Source organism: Pelodiscus sinensis, chromosome 8 (assembly GCF_049634645.1).
Source record: "Pelodiscus sinensis isolate JC-2024 chromosome 8, ASM4963464v1, whole genome shotgun sequence".
Classification (NCBI taxonomy): Eukaryota; Metazoa; Chordata; order Testudines; family Trionychidae; genus Pelodiscus; species Pelodiscus sinensis.
The window spans coordinates 56,459,145-56,479,319 of NC_134718.1; the positions used below are offsets into that span (position 1 = coordinate 56,459,145).

Sequence of the window (20,175 nt, forward strand, 5' to 3'; positions counted from 1 at the left end):
ACAATAATATGGAATTAAACTAAACTATCCTCCTACCACAAAGCATGTTCAATATATATGCATCAAATACTAGGAAATGAAATCAAAGCTTTATGAACAAAAAAAATTCTATACACTATGTCCACAATACAACATTCGACACATTGTGTGCGTAAACAGGATTTAAACTACTTGGTTTCATTTATTACAAACATCTGGTAATAAACTAAAACTGAACAGTGGTTGAAAATAATGCTGATGTGAATTGTTTGAGAGAGGTTTGTATTTTACTATAGGAAAAAAGAATTCTTGCAGATTTGCATCCAGGAAATCCTCCTAAAAGAACACTTTTTCCTTAACAGATGTTGAATCGAAATAATGACAGATTATGTATTTTCGTAGAAAAGAGACAGCCAGCCAACCCTCAGCTACCTACAAGGATACTGATGCAGTAGTACTTTTTAAAACATTAAAACTCCTGGAAAAAACTGGAGAAAAATGGGAGGTCTACATTAAGCCTACAAGCCTGAAGGTCACATTTCAAACAATAGTCCCTTCAAACTAGAAACAGCAGTGACACACTCTGGTGTATTAACATATTAAGATGTATTTGTGTTATTTTTCATAGCAAGTCTATACAGGCAGTCCCCGAGTTACGTACAAGATAGGGACTGTAGGTGTGTTCTTAAGTTGAATTTGTATGTTAGTCGGAGCCGCCCAGCAGACCAGGGAGACGCGGAGACGCTTTTCTCGCCCCATAGGACGCGGGCCGCGGGACCGCGGCGCATCTGGGCGGTCCCGCCGCCCGCATCCTCCGGGGCGAGAAAAGCCCCGTTCATAAGTACGGATCCGACGTAAGTCGGATCCGCGTAACTCGGGGACTGCCTGTACTAGAGAACAACTGCAGTTTAAAGGAGCAAAACAATTGTGTACTTTTTACTCTTTGCTTTAGGTCAAAAAATATTTTACTTCTGGTAACTTCAACAATTTTATCCCAGATGTTCTCGTACCTGTGGATTATCCATGTACCATACCAGATTGTCTTCCCTCGTGTCCAGTATAAAGTATCTCCGCAGAAACTTCCCACTATTCTCATTTTCTTCAATGTCTAGAAAACCACATATGCGATTCTGACGATCCACATAAGGCATTTCTGACTCTGAACATTACACTGCAAAACAAAAACAATGATTGAAACAAAAAGTTTACTTTTACTGATTATAATCAGAGATTCACCTATCAGAAGAATTTTCAAGAAAAGGAGCTTCCATGTAGCAACAAGGCAATTTTTCCCACCACAGCAGTAACTTGTATACATTTCTTTTGTAATATAACTTAAGTACTTAACCGTTTATATACCATGAGTCCAGAACCACAGGTATGTATGTGTTAAATGCTTATATAACAGCATGCCTGTTAGTTCTTTCACCAATTTGCACAAAGTTACATAACAGATTTACATTTATTTTCACTTTTAACAATACATCTTTTGCAAAATCTTCTACAAAGCACACTAGGCTCCACCAAAACAAAACAAAAAAAAAAAATCAGAATTCTTTCACCCTTGAATGTTACTAAAAGGTGAGGGACATTAAGTATCCATATACAGCTGCAAGTAGTTATGCACACATCTTGTAAGCCCAAAAATAAAGTCTCTGGCATTGATTTGTGATGCCATCATGTATTTTTTAGAAAATCAGCTTTGAATATATATACTACTGACCACCTTTTCAGTTTATCTGCATCTTTTGTTGTTTCATCTCACAGAGACCATTGCATCATCTTCTGTTTTTATCCTCAAGAGCCAGGAAAGTCATCGGCTCTCAAATATGACATTGTAAGCAAGTAAGTTTCCACTTTGGAATAGTGATGTAAAAATCCATGTAAAACCAACATTAAAAATTGAGATATGAAAGCTTGCCTGATGTCAATATATTTTAAATCAGGATGGGAACTATTTATATAGTCTTGCATTATGCTTCTATACTTTGCCAGACAAAGTACAGATTAAAAATACCCATCTCCACACACACCGGAAGAAGAGATCGCTAGGCCGAAGTACAGGAGGCCCCTGACATGTGATCGCCCGAGTTCCGACCTTCCACACTTACAACCATTTTTGTAAGCGTGGAAGGGGCCAGAAACCCCCAACTTATGTCCTCGGCCCGCATTAAAGACAGGCGCACGTAAATGATGGCTCAAGTTACGACGCCCCCGGCTTGCGACGCTTCCCCAGGAACGGATCACGTCACAAGTCGGGGGCCTCCTGTACTCATGCATCATGGCAACATGCAAGATTCATGTAATCACATTTTTAATTACAGGTTTATGTTTGGGATCACCTGCTTGGACGTAATTAGAGTTCTTTATTTCTGTATACCACTAAATCCTTGTCACTTTGTACATAGTCCACAGTTTGATTCACTGAAAGTTAGGGATAAATAAATCTAATTTTTAAATCACTCTCATGCCATCATTAAGGTGAATGTTCTAGGAATACTTCAGGGCAAAGAAATACAGCAATGAATTTAAAAATTATCAATGAAACTTAAGTTTTAGCATGCAGAATCCTGGAAGGAAATGAAATGTCATGGTGATAGGTTACCTTATTTAAAAAAAAACTAGATAAAAATTATTAATCTGCTAGCTAAAGAGTTCAATTGCAAAATTATAAAATGGCACATCTTACTTGGTGATACCTGAGAAGATATTTCTTCTGTAGTTTTTCTGAATACATCATAGGGAATTTAAACCCTTCATCAAGACATAAGCTTCCCCATTTTCCCAAAAGGAAAATTACTATGTATATTTAAGGCAACTGACAATACTGTAGAACTTCTAAGGCTTAAATTAAATAATCGAGAAAATTTAGAATTTACTTAAGCCAGTGTTTTCCAAATACTGTTCCGCGAAGTGAAAATAAATATTCTGCGAGAAAATTCCCTTACAATAACATTTTATGATTTAAAAAAAATTGTACACATTAAATGATTTGTTTTTAAGTACGTACAATTAAACTAAATGTTGATCTCATGACCTTGTTTAGTATTTATTATTTTATCCTTACTTATTTGTGGTCTACTGTTTGAGCTCCATATATAAGACTTATTAGGGGATCTGCAAAATTCTTTCGAATTTAAAAGGGTTCCGTGGCCAAATAAAATTGGGAAACACTGACTTAAGCCATGTATAATTTATGTATCAACATTTCAGGTCATAGTATAAATATTACTGTAATGGGGAGGCATTCACCTCCCACAAGCACCCATCGTCTGGCCAAATGTGTGGGCCTGCATTCCCTCACTACATCAGCCTTTTTGGCCAAGTCACACCACTTTCTGAAATATAAAACTCCTTAACAGGTGCATCTCAGCGCCCTCTGTACAGTGTCTCAGTCTGTTTTCCCCACTCCAGATGAGAGTGATGCCTCCAGGGTTTTCCCCCCTGGAGACAAAGCCCTGAGCTATGAGCAAGGAGTTCTCACAGTTCATCAGATGCAGCACAATCCACAGTCTCTATCCAGTTTTCCACTTGGCACCCTACACGGTGCAGCTGCTCCATCAGCCAGCCAGTCATCCCTGCTCTTCTCTCCTTGAGTTCTGCCTTGCAACCAACTGCTGCTGTGTTTTGCACTTCCTTTTGTAGGCTTCCCTAGCCCCTGACTGGCTGGTTCCTCCACCACTGCTCTAGCCTCCTCAAGGACTTGTCTATGACATTTTCTGGGGTAGAATGTGGCACAACCACAGTGCCTGCATCAGGGGGCCCCAGGGCCTCGTTACTAATATGAATAACTGTGGAAACAGCTGAATGATAGTTCTTAGTCAGCCTCACCTAGTAACCATAACAGACAAGCTCTTGGACAATTTTAGAGGGGGGGAGATGTTTCTCTGCTGAAAAGATAAATACAACTAATGGAGAGACTAAGAGTGGCTATTACATAAATTGGATCCATAATTTGACAGCATTTAGCACAAAGTATATTTTCATTAAAATAAAACATCAGCTTTATGATATGAGAGGATCCTCCCAATTTTCAGCATTTATACTCTCTAGAACAGCTGGGCAACCTGCAGCCAATTAGGGTGCTATGTGTGGTCTGTGAGACATTCTGATTACTGTTGCCCATGCACAGGATTGCCAGATTCCACTAGCTTCTGTCAGCATAGGGTTCTCCCTCCCCACTAATAGTACCGAAGTGACATGCACAATAAGGAAAGGCATAAAAAATGAAGTGAGTGGTGATTGCTCAGAAAAACTGACTACTGAGAACCATGTGTTCCCTCTGCATCCCATCAAAGCTTTGCAATGGTTCAAGTGGCACATCCCACAAATTCTAGGAATGCAAGTGCAATTAGCAAAACCACAATGTCTTGGTTACAACAATCTTGCAGTCCACTGACATGGAGGGCCACTCATGAAGCCCACTCACTAGTCTAGGTTGTCCATCACTGCTCTAGATAACTGTGTGTCATGCATAGCTCAATTACAGCTTAACTGTTTCCTCAAAGTAGAAACAGACCAGAGAAATGGGATGTCAATAAAATCAAGCAAATACTGGTAGCTTATTTCCTGTCAAAGCAAGCTGAAACTATTCTCTGCAGAGACTTTGTAGAAACAAGAAAAACTGTACTCATTTTTTTCCATCAAGGTAGAGAATGAGGTTTTCAAAGCCCTATATTTAAGATCTGGTAAATAAAAATAGAGTGAGTCTTCAAAGAAAACCTGTTTCCTATTACATTTTTAAGAAGATTCATCTGCCGTTCTTTTGTATGGTTGAAGAGAGGATCCAGAACCTAGAACTGATTTAATAAAAACCCACAGTTAAGGAAAAGTTAAGGTTTTAAACAGTAATGAGATGTTAAAAACCAATATTTCTGAAACTGTAATTAAGTATAAACAAGTAAATAAGTTCTCAAGGACCCTAATCATGCTAAGATTTAGTCATATAATGAACTTTAAGTATGGGATTAGGTTCACTAAAGATACTGTGATTACTCCTAGGCCTTACATCTTGGCAGGACTGGGGCCAAAATACAGAAGGTTTGTTTTGTCGATATACTAAATGCAGAAGGTTCGTTTTGTTGATATACTAAATGTAACAAGAGAAAAATGCTTCAAAAGTTCAGCCTCTAATTTTAGGCTTACATAACTATTCCACTTCTTATTCCTATATGTCCTTTGTTGAAAATCCAACAGAATATTGATTTGAATCCACTGTAAAATGATCACAGTATAAAACTTTCATATTTTAAAGATTACTACCATCTTTCAAGATTACTACCATCTTGTATTTGTGACTGGGTTCAGTCACAGAAGACCCCCTCGGGGCTGCTTCCTGGTGTACTGATAAAGCCACTGACACTAGCCTTCTTGCTCTGTTGGGTCTCTCACCACCCTGTCCTCCTGGTCTCTCCCAGCCAAGGGACAGAGCTGAGATGACCGTTCCACCGCCCTCCCTGAAAAGCAATGCAGAAACTGAATCACTTGAGCTCGGAGTAGATTGCATCCAGGAAACCAACCCCCAAATGGGATCAGAACACACCCCAAAAAGTCAGTCTTTCAATGTGAGAGTTTCACGCGTTGAAACCAAATTCAGGTAAGCTCCCTTTAACAATGAAAGGAAAATGTGCACACCAATTGCTCCCACAGGTAACACATTTACACTAGACTCGATAGTAAATAAAAGTAAATTTTATTAAGTACAACGGTATGTTTTAAGTGGTTGCAAGTGAAAACAGAGAAAAGTAAAGTACAAATTTAAAATAAAACACATAGCTAGTTCTAAAACTTATCACTGTCACAGCATTCATCTTTTGATTTGACTATTTGAAAAGACAACATTGACTCAGACAAAAGCCAGTAATTGGAAAAAGGATTAAAAAAAACCTGACTTTCACCAGTACATAAATCCAAATGTATGTTTCAACCAATGCTCTTCTGCTATAAGACATACCCTAGAAATGTTTGTCAGTAGATAACTTAATAGATGCAGCACTGTCTCTAGGAAACAAGTGGCAAACAGATAACATTCTCTGCCATAAAAGGCTTACAATCCAAAACAAGGCTAGGTAGTGCACACACAGACTAGAGTATGACTTCAGCTCAAATGCTTCACAATAAGGAGGGTTTGGAACTTTTGTGGAGAAGAATCAGAAGGCTTCAAATATAATAGCAGGGAGGCTGCTCTAAACTTAAGGGGAGACCTGAGTAAGGCACTTGGTTGGATGGAACATAAGAAAGTACAGGGATAAATGCAGGGATGGAATTAGAAGAGCTTTCAAAGTGGTTAAGTTTAGCAGCTCCATTATGAATACAGTCCTACCAAATTCACAGTCACATTTTGCTCCATTTCACAGTCATAGGACTTAAATCATAAATGTCATGATTTCACCTACTTAACTGAAATTTCACAATACTGCAATTTTGGGAATCCTGATCCAAAAAGGAGTTTAGGGGGAGGAGATCACAAGTTTATTGCAGGAGGGCTTGCAGCACTGCTACCCTTACTGAAGACAGCTGTGAAAAAGAGTTGGATGGCTGGAGAGTGGCATCTGCTGACTGACAGCCCAGGTCTGCAGGCAGCATAGAAGTAAGAGTGGCAAAGTATATTATTGTCACTCTTGCTTCCGTGCTGCTGCTTGTGAGGTGCTGCCTTTAGAGCTGAACACGTGGCTAACAGCCACCACTCTCCGGCTGCCCAGTTCTGAAGGCAGCACAAAAGTAAGGGTGACAATACCATAGCCATCCCTCTACAACAACCTTTTGAGCCAGGAACCCCAATTTGATGTACACTGGTTTCCCCCCATGAAATCTGCATAATACAGGGTACAAACACAGAAGACCAGATTTCATGGTTCGGGATGTATTTTTCATTTACATGAATTTGGTAGGACCCTAATTATCAAATCAATTTGGCTGCAAAGATCACATGAGTATAGTAGACTAATGTCTTGGAAAGCAGGATGTAGAGGAAGGGATGAAATACTCTGAAGATGTCTTGGAGTCCTGCACTGGTGAGAGAAAGAGGGATGAATTAGACTGGAAGACAAAAAATATTTCTTAATATTGGCTATGACAGAATATGTGGATGGGTGAGCAGAGAGCTTTGAGAAGAAATATCAGGAGTTTACTTTTCATCATGTGAAGATTATTAGGTTTAGTGGTGTCATTTAAGATAAACTAGACCAAGTGAAGAACTGGATGAACATGAGAATCAGTGAAGAGGTCATAAAAATCAATAGCAGGGAAATGAATAAGATCACTCTGAAGTACGAAAGAAAAAGAATGGAGGGGGACAAGGAGAAGGTACAAAGTAGCAGTTTCTGTGGCTAATGGGAGTTTACAGAACATGAGATGAAGGAATGTGAGGATGGACTGCCTGGGATGGGGTCCTTGGAGACAGAGATGGGGCTCTTGGAGTCAGAGATGGGAGGACTGGAAAAGGAAACAGCAGGAGTTAGGAAGATCCATGGTGTCTCATGGGGTTTATATCACTAAATTGGGGCAGAGAATGGGGATTATCTGAGAACTATAGTACCAGATACATTTCAAGGGGACCAGAACTGTCCAGCGTATTTAAGGACAGCTAACTGTGGTAGGGGTTGGTGAGTGTCTCAAGACATGGAATGCATAATGCTCAAGGAAATATAGTATTGATAAACTAGAATTTATTCAGTTTATGCAAATAAAAAAAGAAATACCGTAATGGATAAAACAAAACAAAAAACTCCCAAAAATAAAACAATTATACAAAATAAGGAATTTAAGAAGGTCTTCATTATTTATACTTGTAATCAAAGGCGAGTTCTAGTATAGTGGGGCTTCCCAGTATTAGAGAATGAGCCAGAACCACCAGCTATTTTAACAGTAGACCTTATCCTAGCTCTGGCTAGCTTTTGAAGTCATGTTACTATCACTTCAGATACTACAGTGATAAAATTCATAGAAGTAATAAACAGGACTGCCTACCTCATGTTCTTTCATTCACTCCATAGTTACATTGGCTCATATCACACCATTTTTAGCACATGATTGGGGTAAAGAATACAAGCACCCTTCAACCCTGACCAGATTTTCAAATCATTACTACATCATTCCTGTTCTCATCTTCTTTAAATTCACAAGTGAGTTTCCTTTAAAGCGCCACTCATAATAAAAGAAACATTTGCCACATAGTGAAAACAGAAAAACCCCACAAAATAATGAACTCAGTCTGAAAGCACTGACATGAGTACAGAGTTCACTACATAGTAATGAAAATGCAAATGCCTGCAAAACTGACTTAAAACCGTATATAAACTCAATTCGCTTGAATTAGCTCACCTGGAGGTTCAATCTTAGTGCCTTGTGCCCCTGGCAGGAGAGGAGACTTTACACGCTCCCCCATCCCCAAGCTCTGACTGGCCTGGGGAGCGGGAGAACAGCAGAGTGTCCACAGGCCGAATCTATCTGCTTGGCGGGCCAGATCCAGAGATTCTCTTGCCCACCCCTGTGCTAGTATATAGAGCAGTGTGCAAAAGGCGTAAGATTAACTTATGCTGAGTAAGAAAAACAGTCTGCCAAATCAACTGTTGTAATGAGAAAAGTTCAGTTTATTATATCCTCCTACAAGAGTTAAAATATACTTGACAGCATCCTTTAAAAAGTAATATTTTATAATATAGTAGCCCAGCGTCTGAGTCTGTAACGCTGAAATGCTGGTTATTCCCTCTGGGTGGCGCTGTTGCCTGAAATGCTGGCTGTTCCCTCCGGGGGGCGCTGTTGCCTGAAATGCTGGCTGTTCCCTCTGGGCAGCCAATGCTGCATGGGGAGCGTGGGACCCAAACAGCCGCTTGCGCCGCTTGGTCCCCCACAGTGGCCCGGCTGAGCGGTGCAGAAGTCAGCAGACCGCCACGGTGGGAGGGGAAGGGGGGCGGTGCGGTGATGTACATGGCCAGGGAGCAGGGCCTGGTCATGTACGTTACCTCCCCGCCCCCCTTCGCCTCCCGCCGTGATGCTCGGCTGACTTCTGAGCCACTCAGCCGGGCCGCCATGGGGGGGCCCAAACGGACGCCTGCTCCCCCGTGGCAGCCCAGCTGAGTGGCGCAGAAGTCAGCTGAGTGCCACAGCAGGAGGCAAAGGGGGGGGCGGGGCAGGGCGGTAACGTGCGGTATGACAGCGGCTTCAGAACCCGTCCCCTGGCCATGAACACCACCGCCCCACCCCGCTTCGCCTCCCACCGTGGTGCTCAGCTGACTTCTGCACTGCTCAGCCAGGCCGCCACATGGGAGCAAGTGGCACAAGCGACTGTTTGGGCTCCGCGCACCCCATGCAGCATGGGGAGTGTGGAGCCCAAACGGCCATTTGGGCTCCCCGTTCCCCTGAGTGAGAGGCAGGAGGGGGAGGAGAAGAGAAAGAGAGAGACAGAGAGAAAGGCAGGAGGTGGAGGAGAGCTGAGAGAGAGAGAGAAGGGGAGGCACTAGGAGGAGGAGGAGGAGGAAGAGACAGACACACCCAACGAGAGACTGGAGGTTCAGGAGAGAAGACCGACGTGGAGGAGAGATCTGAAAATCCCGTCTTATGATGGGCTAATTGGCTAGTATTTTAAGACTGCTCATTTTTGTAACAGACTTAATGACAAGTAACTGTGCTGTGAATTAACACTCAATACTCAGTCACTTCTCTGAGAAAGTTAAGGTATTTACTACCATATTTTCTTGGAGATACAAGTGTAGATTGTGCATGTATGTACCAATACAGCCTGAAAAAACATGTTTCAAAATAATCACATTTACATGTGAATGTATGAAATACTTCAACTCAGTCATGAGTTTACACCAGAGGCCAAATCTTAACAATTAAAGCTTCTGTTGGTAAAGTTTGAAAATTCTGCAAATGTATGCCACACACATTTAGTTTATAGTATCATTAATATCTTACATTTATACAGCAGATTTCAACCAAAAAGATTCCAAAGCACTTCATGTACCACATAGAATTACTTCACCCACCTGAAACACAGTTGGCCTTTACATTTATTTTTGTCTTGGGGAAAGATGTTGACCTCTTCGTATATTCTTTCAAATATTGGATATTCAAGATATCAGACTGCAAGATTTCATATCAAAACTATTTGAAATGAGCTATAAATCTTTTTGTGAGTTAAAATATGAGCTTTAATATTCTAAATTTGAAGCACAGAACAAATGCAAAAAGGGTCAAATAAGACCCTTACTCTTACTCAAACTGTTGTTTTTATATTGAGATCTGAATGTTAGTAATGACAGTTTTTAAAACATCTGTAAAACTGAAGAGCAAATAAACTTATAAGGAATAAGCTACACTATATTCTGTCTGTTTATTAGGGATGTTAGATATCATTCAATTTAATAATCATGTAACAATCAAATTTTAGTGGTTACACAATTATTTGATGATCCCCAGGTAAAGAGCCAACAGCCAGTTTGCTCCAAGCGAAGGATGTGAAGAAGTGGATAATGGACTAATCAATACAAATACTGCGGTTCTGCAGTTTAAACGTAGTAGGAACTGGACATGCAGGCAGCCCAGCTCCTACTACATTTATACTGCAGGCCAGGAGTAGGTTTGGAACCCGGTCCTGGACCACTGCGGCTCTGCTTTTTAAATGTAGTAAGAGCCATGAGGCTCTTAATCCAGCTCACCCAGCAACGGCTGCTGCTTCCCCCCACCTTGTTGACTCTGATACATGAGCAGCAGGGGGGCGAGCAGGGGAGCAAGTAGTTCAGTAGTGACTCAACTACCCAAGAAGTCTAAGCTTATCAGGTAGTTGACTACGTGAGTAGGCACTTACAATCCTACTCCTGCCCACCACCCCACTCTGCTGCCTCTGGGAGTGGGCTGGGAGTCGGTCAGCCAGGGGAGCCTGTTTAAAAAGCTGGCTTCCCATGCAGATCAGCTACCTGCCGCCCATGATACAGAGCTCCAAACTCCCCATGAACAGAGGCTGGTACGTGGCAACCTCCTCTGCCCCCCACCCTCTGCACTGCTGCCTCTGATAGATGTTAGAACGATTGGTAGGGGGGATAGGTGGTAGCGTGGAGCGTGTTGCTAGGGGGGACCAACTTTTAAACCATCTCTCCCTCAGCACCAGCTCCTACACATCCCTCACTTGCTGCCTCTCATATAGAGGTAGCAGTGCAGGAGGGGTAACCCCACGAAGCCAGTGCTCCCACTGAGCACCGTTTCACACCTCCTCCTCACTGCCTCTGTGGGAGACAGGGAAGGAGGGTGAGGCGGCCTCACGGACCCAGCACGCACAAAGAGCTGGCTTAAAAGCTGGCTCCCCATGTGTACCAGCTCGCTCCTATCCCCATCACCCTTCATACTGCTGCCTCTCCATAAGAGGCAGCAATGCGGTTGGGGGCCAAGTGGCTCCTCGGGATCTGGTGCTCATGGGAAGCCAGCTTAAAAGTCAGCGCCCCACTGCCACCAGCTCTCACCTCCCTCCCTTTGCTGCCTCTGATACAGAGACAGTGGCTTGGGGGGGGGGGGAGGGATTGCGTGTAGTCATTAGGACCATCTGATAAACCAACACTTATCGGTTAATCATTTACAAAACTACACCTTAACATCCCTACTATGCATCAGATTTGGTTACGAAGCTCTAATCAGTTACAACTGTCCAACCACTGAGGTCACTCGTAATCATACAGTGTCAACTCAAGGCACATTTCAAAAAAGATAAATGTATTAGAGCATCACAGAGGCCAAATTTGCATCTGAACACATTAAACACATTAGCATGCAAACACATTACTGCAAGGCATAAATTAGGATTAAAAATTTATGTTATATGGTTATTTTAAAGCCCTGCATATCTAGCTATAGTCACTAAGATTCTGATATTTATTCTTATGTCTAATTTAAGATTATTCACTTCTGAAATAATTGATACCCATCAATTTCTAGAGATTTCTAACTGTACTATAGTTATTTAAAAAATAATTGATCATTTTCAGCCTGACATCATGACCTGGATGTTAGTGACAATATATTAACTATTCACTCCATTTTGTACAATAGGAGTTATATTCTAGGCAGCAAATACCTGAGCTACCATATTTTTCGCATTAAGGATCACTAACTATACTGTATTTACCATAGACCTGTAAAAGAACTGAGCACAAGGATTTATTGGGGTTCAACTTCTACTGAACCTTTAAAGATATTTTTATACTATGCTAATTATTCAGTTGTACAGAAAAGACAATCTATCACAAGATACTCAAGTCAAACACTGATTATTATTTTGATCGATTATTTTAATCCAAGTGCACACTTCCACTGACTGAAGTGTACTTATTTTAAGATATACTGAATTTCTACAAAGCTCCAGACTTGTTGAAGAAACTGTGTTTTCTATTCTATGTATCATCATTTCTGCAAAACCTCAAAAACATTAGCAATTTAGAGTCAAGGAGTTTTTAATTTTACATTAAACTATGAATATTTGCCATGCTTGGCACTACTATAACCAGCATTTGGTTCTCTATTAAATGAAGAAACCTTTTATTCATATAGGCAATGCCTTAAACTTTTCTTATACTACCAGGAATCTCCAAAAGTTTTTCTGTTAGCTTATTATATCCTTATCCGGCGGTAAAGTCACCCTTTGTTTATTATGCTTGTGAAAAATACCTCCTTTCCTTTGTAATTCAGTCAGAGCTACTAAGAAAAATCACAGCCTGCACTTGAATATTCTTCTCTACCCTGCCTTCCCATTCCTCCTCCTACACATTTTTCCCTTTGTGTATCTTTCCACAATTAATAATTAAGCCTTAGAAGAAAATGACAGTCTCTCTCATACCTGTGGCTCAATTGTCCCCACAGCCTAATGGGGACAATCACAATCTCTTTTTACAGTGATAGAAATGTAGCCATGTTAGTGTGGGGTAGCTGAAGCAAAATGCAGGACAATGTAGCACTTTAAAAACTGACAAGATGGTTTATTAGGTGATGAGCTTAGATGATAAGATTAGATCTGGCCCACGAAAGCTCATCATCTAATAAACCATCTTGTTAGTCTTTAAAGTGCTACATTGTCCTGCATTTTGCTTCAATCTCTTTTTATGACTCCCCACCCCCCAAAAAAACCCTACAATTTCACAATTAACCTTTACTAGTGGAAGTAGCAATTTCTCACCCTCTCAAACATCTGAACCTATGCCTTATCACCTGAATCAGGTTAGGGATGATAAAGCATAGCAGGTTAATCAACTACTACATGCCTGGATGTCACTAAGTCTTTCATTTACATAGTACCATATATTCTAAAATATCCCAAGATTCTTCTCAAATGTATAGTGACAAAACATTGCCTTAGAGATTACATAAGAACAGCCGTACCGGGTCGGACCAAAGGTCCATCTAGTCCAGTAGCCTGTCTGCCAACAGTGACCAGTACCAGGTGCCACAGAAAGGGTGGACCGAAGACAATGATCAAGCGATTTGTCTCCTGCCATCCTTCTCCAGCCTCTGACAAACAGAGGCCAGGGACACCATTTCTATCCCCTGGCTAATAGCCTTTTATGGACCTAACCTCCATGAAATTATCTAGCTTCTCTTTAAACTCTGTTATAGTCCTAGCCTTCACAGCCTCCTCTGGCAAGGAGTTCCACAGGTTGACTACACGCTGTGTGAAGAAGAACTTTATTTTATTAGTTTTAAACCTGCTACCCATTAATTTCATTTGGTGACTTCTTGTTCTTCTATTATGGGAACTAATAAACAGCTTTTCTTTATCTGCCCTCTCCACACCATTCATGATTTTATATACCTCTATCATATCCCTCCTCAGTCTCCTCTTTTCTAAACTGAAAAGTCCCAGTCGCTTTAACCTCTCCTCATATGGGACCCGTTCCAAACCCCTAATCATTTTAGTTGCCCTTTTCTGAACCCTTTCCAAGGCCAAAATATCTTTTTTGAGGTGAGGAGACCACATCTGTACAGTATTCAAGATATGGGCGTACCATAGTTTTATACAGGGGCAGTAAGATATTCTGGGTCTTATTTTCTATCCCTTTATTAATATTTCCTAGCATCCTATTTGCCTTTTTGACCACCACTGCACAGTGTGTGGAAGTTTTCAGAGAATTGTCCACGATAACTCCAAGATCTCTTTCCTGATTTGTCATAGCCAAATTAGCCCCCATCATACTGTACGTATAGTTGGGGTTATTTTTCCTGATATGCATTACTTTACACTTATCCACATTAAATTTCATTTGCCATTTTGTTGCCCAATCCCTCAGTTTGGTGAGGTCTTGTTGGAGTCCCTCACAGTCTGCTTCTGTCTTGACTATCCTAAACAATTTGGTATCATCTGCAAACGTTACTAGCTCACTGCTTACCCCTTTCTCCAGATCATTTATAAATAAGCTGAAAAGGATTGGTCCCAGGACTGACCCTTGGGGGACACCACTAGTTACCCCTCTCCTTTCTGAAAATGTACCATTTATTCCTACCCTTTGTTTCCTGTCTTTTAACCAGTTCTCAATCCAAGAAAGGACCTTCATTCTTATCCCATGGCCATGTAATTTACACAAGAGCCTTTGGTGAGGGACCTTGTCAAAGGCTTTCTGAAAATCTAAGTATACTATATCTACTGGAACCCCCTTGTCTGCATGTTTGTTAACCCCTTCAAAGAACTCTAATAGATTAGTAAGACATGATTTCCCTTTACAGAAACCATGTTGACTCTTGTCCAACAAATGATGTTCTTCTACATGCCTCACAATTTTATTCTTTACTATTGTTTCGACTAATTTTCCCGGTACTGAAGTTAGACTTACTGGTCTGTAATTGCCAGGATCACCACTAGAGCCCTTTTCAAATATTGGTGTCATGTTGGCTACCTTCCAGTCATTAGGTACGGAAGCCAATTTAAAGGATAGGTTACAAACCACAGATAATAGTTCAGCAATTTCCCATTTGAGTTCTTTTAGAACCCTTGGATGAATGCCATCCAGTCCCGGAGATTTGTTAACATTAAGTTTTTCTATTTGTTCCAAAACCTCCTCTAATGACACTTCAATCCGGGACAGTTCCTCAGATTCATCACCCACAAATGACGGTGCAGATTTGGGAATCTCTCTAACATCCTCAGCCGTGAAGTCTGAAGCAAAGAAATTATTTAGTTTATCCGTAATGGCTTAATCGTCCTTGATTGCTCCTTTCATATCTCGATCGTCTAGGGGACCCAGAGGTTTTTTAGCAGGCTTCCTGCTTCTAATGTACAGGCAGTCTCCGGGTTACGTACAAGATAGGGACTGTAGGTTTGTTCTTAAGTTGAATTTGTATGTAAGTCGGAACTGGTACATATTGTAGGGGAAACTCTAGCCAAACATTTCTCCAGACCTCAGTTTTATTGTCCCACACCTCACTTCCCTCAGTCCTTTATTCTCAAGCTGAGGTGTCTGCTGAGAAAAGCCGCTCCACGTCTCCCTGGTCTGCTGGGGGCGGCTCTAGCTTCGCGTCTCCCTAGTGTGCTGGGGGGAAGCAGCTAGTGCGGGGTTGCCTCACCCCATTTGTAAGTAGGGATCCGATCTAAGTCGGATCCATGTAACCCGGGGACTGCCTGTACTTAAAAACATTTTGTTATTTCTTTTTGAGTTTTTGGCTAGCTGTTCCTCAAAATCTTTTTTTGCTTTTATTATTACTCTTTTACACTTGATTTGACAGTGTTTATGTTCCTTTCTATTTATCTCACTAAGATTGGACTTCCACTTCTTAAAAGATGCCTTTTTGTCCCTCACTGCTTCTTTTACATGGTGGTTAATCCACAGTGACTCTTTTTTAGCTCTCTTGCTATGTTTTTTAATTTGGGGTATACATTTAAGTTGGGCCTCTATTATGGTGTCTTTAAAAAGTTTCCATGCAGCTTGCAGGGATTTGGCTCTAGTCATTGTGACTAGATTACTCCATCCACCTCTGTGTAACAACCCAATTGTAACAGCACAGGGCAACAACACACCAGTCTAAATAAGAAAAAAAGACTGCAATTTTCTATAGAAACAAACCAAATGACTTCAGATAAGTAGAATTCTTACCCAAGGTTGCACATCTACACTTGCATAATAATGTTAAGTTATATTTAAAGCAGTTCATTTTTGTTTTTTAAATTTCTTGGGAATTGATTGGGCTTTATTCAAAAGTTTTTAAAATGGTAGAAAAATCAGTAAAAACAGAAAAAGGGAAGCAGGTGTGAGGGGCACTTCTCATAGAGCACCTGACAAAGCTTTTTGCTTCCTGAAACAGTTTGGCCACCTCAGTCGCCAGCACTAGCTCCCTGTCCATGTTGCTCCCACTTTGTAGCAGAGAAGTGAATGGGACCACAATGAAAGGCTAAGGTCAGGTGCCAAGCAGAAGGCTGCACTTTTTGAGTGATGGCCCTTTGCAGAACAGCCCTCCTCCTGTTTCTTGTACAGTAATGCTGCACAGTGACCACTGGGGGCACCAGGAAGGGATGGCCAGCTGGGGACAGGGCTCACCATCTTACCTGCCGCCAGCCCAGGGAAGTGGCTCCCCTGCCCTAAACTAATTCCTCTGGCCTTTGGCCACAGAACCAGATATCAACAGGGCATCCCCTGCCTCCCACTGCTGAACCCCCTTGGGATTACTGCTTAGCTGGACAGCACAGCCCCACCTCCCCACCGCAGGAACCACAACCCACCCACCCCCAGCACCACCAGGCCATCCAGCACAGCTGTGCCTGGCTGGCCTGTGTGGAACCACATCCTCTGGGCTGGGCCCGGGAAGCGCCGCCAGGGCTGGCCTGCATGACCCCACTGCACCACCAGGCCAGGCAACAGGAATGCCAGTGTGAGGCCTGAGAGGCCCTGCCCCTGGCTGGACCCCACCAACACCAGGTAACTCTTCTAATTTAAAATAAAAGGTACTCATGGACTGAGTATGAATAAAAAGAAGTTGCCAAAATTAATGATTTACCTTATACTAACGCTTTTGCCGGTCATCTGAAGTGGGTTTTGCCCTCGAAAGCTCATGATACCATCTACATGTTTTGTTAGTCTATAAGGTGCTACTAGTCTATTTGGTTGGATTTTTTTTTTTTTTTAAGTTTTTCCTGTTACAGACTAACTCGGCTACCTCTCTGAAGCACCTTAACTTCACTTTTGGATAAATAACTGTACAGTTCTTCACAATAGTGTGATCGAATTCTAATTAATGCAATAACTACTAAAATGTCATCCACGCACTTGAAACTGAATAGTATTTGTTTAAATACTTTACATTAAAATGGTCAGAGCAATAAAGATCAATTATAAGGATGTTTAAAACAGTTTGACTTTCATGGTTTAGTTCTCTTATAGATGGAGCCTTGAAAGAAAAAAGTAGTTTCAATGGGATAACATTTTCTTTCCAGAAATGTCAACAGGTGAGTATTTCAAATGACATACATGCCCTTTAGGAAAGTTCTGTACTGTGTTGTAAGCAAAACTCGTGAAGCCATTCTGCCGCTCTACTCTGCACTAGTTAGGCCTCAGCTGGAGTACTGTGTCCAGTTCTTGGCGCCACATTTCAAGAAAGATGTGGAGAAATTGGAAAGGGTATAGAGAAGAGCGACAAGAATGATTAAAGGTTTAGAGAACATGACCTATGAAGCCAGGCTTCATGAACTGGGCTTGTTTAGTCTGGAAAAAAGAAGATTAAGGGGGGACATGATAGCGGTTTTCAAATATCTAAAAGGGTGTCACAAGGAGGAAGGAGAAAATGTGTTCCTCTTGGTTACTGAGGACAGGACAAGGAGTAATGGGCTTAAAGTGAAGCAGGGGAGGTTTAGATTGGACATTAGGAAAAAATTCCTAACTGTCAGGGTGGTCAAATATTGGAATAAATTGCCAAGGGAGGTGGTGGAATCTCCCTCTCTGGAGATATTTAAGAACAGGTTAGATAGACATCTGTCAGGGATGGTGTAGACGGAGCTTGGTCCTGCCTTGAGGGCGGGGGGGCTGGACTCGATGACCTCTCGAGGTCCCTTCCAGTCCTATGATTCTATGATCTTTAGGCTGTCGTATATGATTTCTTATTCTAACTACTTAACAACATTGTAAAATTCCAACAAAATGAAAGCGATATGCTTGTTAACTTAACTAGTAATAAAGTCAGATCCCATAGTTCACCTGCAGTCCATCAGGTAGGTAAACCCATTATCCACCCACAGACATTTTGCTTAGCTAAATCAGCCTAGATTCCAATCAAGTCAGAATATCATGTCAGAACCACAGAATTTTCTTGCCAGTCTACCTACTAAAGAAAAGGTTTTTCTAGAGTAAGACAGGCCCATGTGAAAGCCAACCCTTTCAAAGCTAAACCAAACTAGAAAGTCAATGAGTCATAACCACAATTGTGATCTGATCTTTAAAACACAGTTTGAGATGTCAATGTCAAATGCAAACGTAATACATATATGCAAAATTCTGAAAAGCTGCATGAGTTAATTCCAACACACACACACACACACACACACACACACACACAGAGAGAGAGAGACAGTGTGCTTCAAAGCAGATAACATCAGAGTTCATGTCATGCTCAGAAGACAGGCATTGCAAAGGAAAAAAATACTGGCAATGAGATCAGCCTCTTATCGCTGGAGATGTTACAGAGTCTCAAATGCTTACCAGCTTAATTATACCATAAACACATAATTTCCCTCAGGGTAGAGTCACTTCACAAACCCTCACCAAAAAGCAGTGCTCGCAGAGTCAGGGTGAAGCACTTCTCATACGGCAAAACTAAACGAAAGGGTCTGACTGGAAAGCAGTCCCTTTCTTCACAAGTCTTAATAGCAAAATAAGGTATTTTACCCAGTAATGAAAATAAGTTTCCTCAAGTCGCACACAGGTGTCCCCTGGCCCTGGATGTCTCCACGCCACCCTCACTCTGCTCCTGTTTCAACACCCTCCTCGCTACACTCTGCAACACACACCCCACAGCCTCAGACCACTCCCTCAGACACCCCCTACCTCTCCCACCCACCCACCCACCCCGCCCCCTCACACCCCTCCACGCACAGACATATGCTGCTCCCGCGCCCGTTCCCTACCCGCCCAGGCACCCCTGCCGCATCCCCCGCCCCCTCAGCCCTCTGTGCGCCCCTCCCCAGCTCCCCCCGCCGCCGGGCCCTACCCCCATCCCCGCACAGGGCCCCTTCCCGCGCTCTGGGGGGAAGGCCGAGTCCCTCCCGGGCGGCTGCTACTCACTGGAGTCCGGGGGGAGCCCAGTCAGGAGAGGGAAGCGGTGGCAGCCCAGAGCGCGGCCCCCCTCCCAGAGCCGCCGCCCACTCGGCGCAGAGCGCAGCCCGCAGCGGCCCAGCACCGCGGCCTTTTTTTTTTTTTTTTTTTTTTTTTTTTAATGGAGAAACTTTATTCGTTTCCCTCACAAGCGACAGCTACGGGAGAACCGAAGCTCAATCACTGCGCATGCGCTCACACCCCATGGGCTCAGCGACTCCAATCAGACCGCATAAAAACACACAGACGGCAAGGCGGGCGGGGCTGGACCGCAGCCGCAAGGCGTCCTGGGACATGTAGTCTCTACAGGGGCAATCCGATGGGCCTTAGCCATTGAGAGGAGAGTGGAACGTTGCATTTTGGCACTCGAAGTCGCGCCGGGTTGAACCACAGGGCTAAGGCGCCTGTGCGGTGATAACACAGCGAGGCATGCTTGGCAGTGGGGGCAATTCCTAGTGTCTAAAAGTCACCAGCTGGGCTCCAGAATAATGAATGGGCCCTAATTTAAACCTGGAGATTCCAAAAATAGTAAATTAGAGGGGGAAGTAATTTGCCTTGAGTTTTTCGAGTTGTTCAGGTTCCTGTTTGCTATCTTTTATTCACAATTCCCAGGCAGAAAATTACTAGGTTACATGAAAACTGATATTCTCACATAAACAAAATCATGAACGTTGACAATAGAATGGATCTACTTTCCTGATAGGGCCACCTTGCATAGTGAGAACTATTGGCTCCACAGGGCTTCACTTTGTCCTGGAAGGGAAAGGAATACTGTAGTGGCAGACTCTCCTTTTTAACCGTTTTATATGTATAGAGAAACACAAACAAACAAACCAAAAGCTGCAAAAGGCCTTATCTCTAAGGTGAATAACCAAAGAGCTTTGCATGCTGGGAAGCAACTTTTGTGTAGGACCATTCCTCAGAT

The 20,175-nt window shown here is 42.3% G+C and overlaps 1 protein-coding gene across 5 annotated transcripts in view; it reads right to left on the reverse strand.

Annotated features, from left to right (window-relative positions):
* The window catches only part of PLEKHA1 (pleckstrin homology domain containing A1), a 71,523-nt gene extending 52,137 nt beyond the window's left edge, over window positions 1-19,386 (reverse strand). The window contains exons 1-3 of one of the 5 annotated variants that reach the window (XM_006111425.4): window positions 19,221-19,386; window positions 18,825-18,933; window positions 990-1,150 (exon numbers count right to left, since the gene is read on the reverse strand). In XM_006111425.4, the coding sequence (XP_006111487.1) occupies window positions 990-1,130 (141 nt within the window). In that variant the 5' untranslated portion in view covers window positions 1,131-1,150; window positions 18,825-18,933; window positions 19,221-19,386. Of the gene's footprint in view, window positions 1-989; window positions 1,151-18,824; window positions 18,934-19,146 lie in introns of all 5 variants that reach the window. The other 4 variants (XM_006111427.2, XM_006111424.2, XM_006111428.2 and 1 more) reach the window with 4 other exon arrangements.
* Between the last annotated feature and the right edge of the window lie 789 nt (window positions 19,387-20,175).